This window comes from Myotis lucifugus, unplaced genomic scaffold (assembly GCF_000147115.1).
Source record: "Myotis lucifugus unplaced genomic scaffold, Myoluc2.0 scaffold_669, whole genome shotgun sequence".
Classification (NCBI taxonomy): Eukaryota; Metazoa; Chordata; class Mammalia; order Chiroptera; family Vespertilionidae; genus Myotis; species Myotis lucifugus.
In genome coordinates, this window is record NW_005871717.1 from 89,920 (window position 1) to 97,078 (window position 7,159).

The window sequence follows — 7,159 nt, forward strand, 5'->3', positions numbered from 1 at the left end:
AATTCCTACATAGAAGACAAACACAACACAAATATATTAGAATTGACTAAGCAAGCAGCAAATATGAACACCCATAGATAGCTACAGGCGTGGAATTTTATTTTTATTGTACTTTTCACTGTTGCCTAGCTATTATCTCATAATCCACTCATTGCAAAAGGCAGGCTGTTGAATTTTGTATTGCAGTACTAGTTCCTTAATGACCTGGGTGCCTTTTTCCACTTAGATCACACAGGTTTCTTATTGTGGATACAGTGTAAACTTCCTTCAGCCAGTTGATGATTTTACATCTTCGGTAAGTTGATTCTAAGTTTGTGAGCATCCTCTTTGGAGTCAATAAGAACCCAGGCAGTACCACTCAGACCACTGGGCCTTGGCTCGCGGTCCAGCGTCCCGCTTTCACAGGGTGCACAGAATGTAAGCTTGTCTGGGAGCATACAGGCACCTGCACACACGTGTGGGCCACTTTAGCCACTGGAAGCCCAGGTTCAATGTGCTGTCGTTGGAGGAAAAAGACCATGAAACTTCATCAGTCACCAAGTGGTGGGAAGCAACTGGTAGAAACTTCTTGCTTTATTCCGAGTGTATTTAAATACTAGGCTCAGAACGAAGTGAAAACAAAGCTTTACTCAGAAAGACAACATGAAACACTGAGGTTTTCTTTCCCAGCCAGCTTCTCTTCTATTACAGGCCAACTATGTAAAAGCTGATATGACTTATAGAAGCGTAGGAAATACACTGTCGCTTTTAACTACTCTGCCCAAGGGAGAAATGACTAAGGGCATTGTCTCTCCTTTCCTTCCCTTCTCCGAAGCCAGTAGTCTGAGCATCGAGGGGCTACAGCCGCAGGTGCGAGGAGCTGCAGCCGCAGGTGCAAGGGGCTAGGGCTCACAGGTGCAGCTTGCATTTCCCTCCTCCACGACCTAAGGTCAGATAGTTAGCCTGCTTTGACCACAAATAGAGCTCTTAATTTCTCTAGCACAACCTGAACTTGATATGAGGCACTTACACAAAGAATGGTGCAGACAAGAAGGCAGCTTTATTGTACTTTGTGGGGGAAAAACATGATTCCATTTAGGGAAGGAAAAAAAAGCCATTGACACTGAGTGAGCAACAGCGCCATCTAGCGAAATGGCACACCACCAGGCTTCAGAGACCAGCTAGGAGCTGTGAGATTTGCTGGTGTAAATTTTCACCACAAAACATCAAAGATAATTAGGTCTTCAGAGAATCTAATGTTAAGAAACGATTTTTATCTTCGAAATGCATAAATGTTTGTGCTTTCTCTGCTTTTTTGAGTAACAAATGAGTTTTGTTTTGAACAGACCATCAAATTAAGTCTCGATTTCAAAGTTATGAAACACTGAGGCAACCGCCTCTTTGAACATCTATCACTCTTGCTCAACGGTCTAATAGCAACCCCTGGTAATGACAGACAGTTCATAAAGAAGCAAAACTCCACTGTACAAGAACTACATTGTTTACTCATTTCCGCCTTCTATTTTTACAGTCTAGGGTGCTAAGTATTTGCACTTTGCTTATTTGAATTCCTGGAAAAAAGCTTTAGAACGTACCAACAATTTTGCATAAATCACATAACCCAACTCTTATTATGACTACACCATGACAGCGGGAGACACGGGCGTGAGGATGTGGGAGTGCCGCTCCTAATGAATAACGAAGCCATTCTTCTCAAGGCTGCAATGCGCCTTTACACCCAGGTGTTGCGGTAAACGTGTTGATCTGATGACTTCTATGAGCATATAAAGGGGAATGTTTAGTGAAACACCTGGCTGGGAAAAGAAATGAAGTTGTAACAATAACATATTGTTTATAAACATCAATCTCAGATTGGCATCTCTGCAATTACTGAGATATTAGATTCTGGGTTAAGTGCTCTGCTCTTTGGAATATCCACAATGGTTACTGACCAGCTAATGAGTTCCTGCATTGCAACATGTCTGGGTATGTGGTGGAGGCACTCACAGATTCTAGAATGCACGAGTCCGACACAGTCTTCATCAACCCATATGCTTGGCAACTAATAAATTCAGGGGAGGATTTCAGGATGAACCAAGTCCTGGGAAAGAGGTATACAAGTGTAGGGGAAGAAGTGGAATTAAAACATCTTTAGGTTCTGTTTTTTTGGTAGACATAACTGAATGTTTCAGTTCTGAGAACCTGAGATTGTCCAGAAACACAAAGTTCTGAGTGTAGGACGTTAGCTACCACAAAGGCTGAGCCAGTGTTTTGCATTCCCCAAAGCAACATGAACTGGAGAGTGGGTGGTAGTCCCTGAAGTACTGTATCCAAGTGAGGTGGTTCTCGAGGGCTGGTCTGACTGCCTCCGTGTTCACAATTCACAGCCCCCGCCCCTCGCCCCTTCCTGCAGCTGCATCTTCCACATAACGTGACTAGTGGGGTGTCCCTGAAGTCAAAGCAGTGCAAGGTGCTGGGAGCCTTTCATGAACTCAAACCTGATACTGAAGTCATCTCCAAAAGAGTTTATTAGCATGATTAAAACATTTTCTTGAATAAGGACAGAAAGATGTCTAAACAGGAAAGAGTGCCAGTGGCTATACCTTATAACCAGTATTTGCAACTGAAGGACACCTTCATTGCCAGTCCTCACTTTATTGGAAACAATCCGCATTTGCTGTTTCCATGAAAAGTCATGACTATTGCTAGGACTGGCAAGGAGTCCCCACTGCAATGAAGTATAAAAAATATCTCCTGTAATTGGAGTGAGACCTGCATACTGAGTAAGAGCTGATAAAATCATCAAAGAGTTGGGTTGTTTTTTTAAAAAAAACATTCCTTTTACACACTACAAAGAAATAATTAGTATTTTGGCTTTTTAAATTCCTACATGATCTTTAGCCCGACAGTCCCCCAGCTCCTCCCCTGCATAATGGAGAATGCAGACGCTCTTCGGTTACACGGGTTTGAGAACAAAGACAGCGTCGTCCAGGACGTAGTAGTCGTTGTACATGTCCCCTTCACACAGGTACGGCAGTCTGGTGAAAGCCTCGATCGCAAAACCCGCTTTCCCGAAAACTTCAGGCAGACTGTTCACTTGCTCTTCCCAGTTCTGTCCCTTGATTTCCAAAATTTCTGATGGCTTCTCCCACTTGCCACCTACTAAAACAAATAAAACATTAAGTTAAATTCTTGAACAAACAAGTTGTTTGAAGAGGGGAGGAGGGACGAGTGTGCCAAGCGCTGGGTGCTCTGCTGACTCCCTCCCAGGCTCCTGGGGTAGGGGACAGAGACAAGAAGCAGACTGAAAAAGGGGAAGGAGCCCAGCTTGCAAGGCCAGTGAGCGCCAGAGCAGGCAGGAGCGTCGGGTTCTGCCCCAAAGCTCACTAAATACTGGAAAACTGAGGCAGGAGCAACACATGATACTGGAAGGAGGGTTTTGGATAAATACAAGAAAACACCACTGCTGTAGTATACTTATGCAATGAATTAATTAGAGAGGTTTATTAGGCTGAAAATAAAACTAGGTTAATACAGGATTTTAATTTATAAAAATAAATAATCAGTGTGCTTTTCAAGGGAAGTTGGTCCACTCTCTAACTTTTCTTTTAAAAAAAAAATTTTTTTTTTTTATTGATTTCAGAGAGGAAGAGGGAGAGATAGAAACATCAATGATGAGAGAGAATCATTGATTGGAGGCCTCCTGCATGTACCTAACTGGGGATCAAGCCCGCAACCTGAGCATCGAGCCCACAACCTGGGCATGTGCCCCTCACCAGAATCAAACCTGGGACCCTTCAGTCCGCAGGCCAACCAACGCTCTATCCACTGAGCCAAACCAGCTAGGGCCACTCCCTAACTTTTCAAAACAACCTTATAAAGTAAAGCTCCAGGACCAGAGACAGAGCGAGAGAGAGAACGGATGCGTCCCGCATTCCCTGCACTGACGCCATGTCAACCACCTCATCTGAGCATCACGAGGGGGGGGAGGTCTTCAAGTTCACATACATACCAAGCATCGACTAGAGAGAGAGACACACACAATGTAAATCCAGGTGCTTGTAGATACTATGGTGATGTAAAACACACAGAAATTAAGTGTTACTAAATTCAGCTGGAATAACGTGCTGTAAACGGGAAACTCTGTCACTGTCAGTGCCAAGAGCACAAGCCCTGCAGTGGGAAGACATCACAGGACGCACTCCCCTGCCTTTGAGCTCAGACACACTGGCTGAGCCCTGGCAGGAAGAGCTGGTGCCCCAGGAGTGAGGGCGGAGCCTCCTAGGGGGGGAGGGGGGAGAGCAGTGGCGGGGCGCCAGGGCTGGGGCAGCACTAGCAGGTGCTTGGCGGTGGTGTGGGCTTCAGATCAGCTGGATGGAGTGACCGGGGCATTTTTCTTGGCTGCAGCCCACATGCGATTCTGCCGTCTTCCCAGTGGCTCTGTGACCCCCTCCATCCTTTCCTTAAATTCCCTTTTGCTTAAGTCAGCAGAGTCCGTTTCTGTTGTTTAGAAAGAACCTGAGCACGGAGGGGGGCGGGGAGCAGGGCTGGGAGGGACGGATGACAGGTTCCACACACCTGCTTCACTGACACATTAAAAAGGGGTCACGCAAAACTGGGCTCGGCTACTTACTGGCACACAGCGTGTTGTTCATTATACTGTGATGTGTTTATTGTTCACTGATCTCTCTCTGTAGCGATTCCAGTGGTGACTCCCAAGACCGGCAAAGGGACTGCGCTGGACATGTAAGTAATACTCCTTCCCGGGAATACCCACAAATCAAGTCTCACTCACACCATCTAGCGCCTAAGAGGCTTTGCGAAAAGCCAAGACAAATGTATCATATGAACACCTAGACATGTGCTCTAGGCTAAAGTCTCAACTTCAAATGGCGAAACTGCATTACAAACAATATTTACACAATTTAAAAAAGTTCCTGATTATGGTTCCTTAATAAGAGTTCCTCTCTTCAGTTCTTCCTTTCTAAAAAGAGGAAAAAAGGGCAACTCTCTTCAAATACACGCCCCCACCCCACACACAGAGATGGAGGCTGTGGACGCGGCCAGGGCCCTCCTCGGCCTGGAAGTCGGTCTGCTTCTGTGCTGTGTCGGTAAGCTGCTTTTTCTCCTCCACTTGACTTAAATCAATTGCTATTTTTTGCCTAATGCATTTATATTTATATTTTAAGCCCCTACAAAATTATTTTAAAATGTGTAACATTACAGAAATTGTCTAAAGTGGTAAGTTTCCTTTTCCCGGGGGAAATGGTGATAAGAGAATCGCTGAGAACGTTTCATATTCGCACTGGAAACGTCCCTTTGCTATTAGCTGCTTTACAGAGAGCACCGCACCAAAGGGTGAGCTAGTCCTACAGCTCCAGGTGCCGGCCGTCAGTGACAGGGCTCCCAACCCCACAGGGTGACAGTGAGCGCTGAGCACAGCCCTGAGTCTTCACAGAACAGTGCTTCTGAAAAGCTGAATCTCTATAAAAGAGAGGGACTGCCGGCGGGGGGGCCGACTGCTTCAGCTCCTTTCCCGAGAATAACCACCCTGTCACAGACCCGAGTTTAAATTCTGCTGCTGCTGTTTTCATCCATGAAAGAAAGTGGCTCCCACCTCGCAGTTCTAATCATCTCATCATAGTCCTGATATAATGATCTCAGTTCTGCCCACAAAGTTTGGGTTGTAGGGCAGAGAAGGCAACAAAAGCTCTTAAAATTAACTTTTTTCACCTGTTAAAAATAAATATAAAAATGTTAACAGTGGTTATTTTGGGTTACAGGACTCTATGGGTGATTTCTCACTTCCACTTTCAATATCCTATTTTTTCTATGAGGTGCACCTATGTCTATCAGCTTGTAACTGGTGTGACTGTAAAGTAGAACCCTGCTCCCTGAAGGGGTGCGGATAGTGCCTGGGAGCTGCCTAAGGGGGAGTGGGCGCAGGTGGCGCGGCCAGGGAGCTCGCTGTGCCAGCTGCTATTCCACATGCTCAAAGCTGTCCCTGAGGGGCTTTCTCCTTTTCAAAAATTCGTTAACTTATTTTCTAGTTTTGTTTTTAAAAATAGTAAAATAACCTTTTTAAATTCCCTCCACCAAGGAGATAAACTTTCAACCCTTTCAGAGGGTACTACGTTTAAAATATCCTACAGAACATGAGAGCTCTTAAAGGAGCAGGCTGTGTGTGGCACATCATCCCAACTTCTCTTTTTTTGGAGATGTTGCTTAACTGGGACATGAAGAAACAGAAGTTTCCTCACAAGTCTACTCTCACAACTCCGGAAACCCTACCACTGATTTGCTCTCACGCAGACTCATTTTGCAGAACTGGAAATAGGCGGAGATATAAAACTCCAGAATTGCAAATAGTTCTTTTATCCTGGGCATTAGTTCTCCAAGGAAAGTGTTAAAAGCTGGCTTCTCTGGCCCTGGTCGCCTGCTCAGTGGTTAGAGTGTCGACCTGTGCATAGAAGGGCCTCGGGGTCAATGCCTGGTCAAGGGCATGTACCTGAGTTGCAGGTTCGATCCTTGGTCCTGTCGGGCATGTGTGGGAGGCAAGCAATCGATGTCTCTCTCTCACACTGATGGTTCTCTCTCTCTCTCTCTCTTTCTCTCTCTCTCCTCCTTCCTCTTTCCCTCCTTTCCTCCCTTTCCCTCTCCCCGCCTCTCCCTCCCTTCCACTTTCTCTAAAACTCAATAGCAAAAATATCCTCAGGTTAGGATTTTTTTTAATGTATTTTTACTGATTTCAGAGAGGAAGGAAGGAAGAGAGAAACATCAATGATGAGAATCACTGATCAGCTGCCTCCTGCATGCCCCCTACTGGGGATTGAGGTGGAAACCCGGGCATATGCCCTTGACTGGAATCGAACCCGGGACCCTTCAGTCCGTAGGCTGATGCTCTATCCACTGAGCCAAACCAGCGAGGGCAGGATTTACAAACCAAAAAAAAGCCAGCTTCTCTTTTAAGAATTCCTTCCCACAAAGGACTTGGAACTGAAACACTCTGTTAATCTGTTACACTGCAATAGGCCCAAGTCCAATTCAAAGCCTCCAAGATAAAATGGTCACTGGCTGCAAGTCAGTGTTCTCTAGCGTCAGGGTGACGTGTGGGCAGGAGGTGTCCGCCGCTGCTGACCAACCTTGCAGCCTGCCCGTGCCAGCGGTGCTCGGGGTGACC

The 7,159-nt window shown here is 45.8% G+C and overlaps 2 protein-coding genes across 3 annotated transcripts in view; one reads left to right on the forward strand and one right to left on the reverse strand.

Annotated features, from left to right (window-relative positions):
- Positions 1-1,020: 1,020 nt before the first annotated feature.
- Positions 1,021-7,159, reverse strand: part of METTL9 (methyltransferase like 9) — a 51,112-nt gene continuing 44,973 nt past the window's right edge. The window contains exon 5 of one of the 2 annotated variants that reach the window (XM_014447510.2): positions 1,021-3,138. In XM_014447510.2, coding sequence (XP_014302996.1) covers positions 2,936-3,138 — 203 coding nt within the window. In that variant the 3' untranslated portion in view covers positions 1,021-2,935. Of the gene's footprint in view, positions 3,142-7,159 lie in introns of both variants that reach the window. The other variant, XM_014447509.2, reaches the window with a different exon arrangement.
- The window catches only part of IGSF6 (immunoglobulin superfamily member 6), a 9,390-nt gene continuing 7,099 nt past the window's right edge, over positions 4,869-7,159 (forward strand). The window contains exon 1 of the mRNA XM_006105307.3: positions 4,869-5,090. Coding sequence (XP_006105369.1) covers positions 5,024-5,090 — 67 coding nt within the window. The 5' untranslated portion in view covers positions 4,869-5,023. The remainder of the gene's footprint in view (positions 5,091-7,159) is intronic.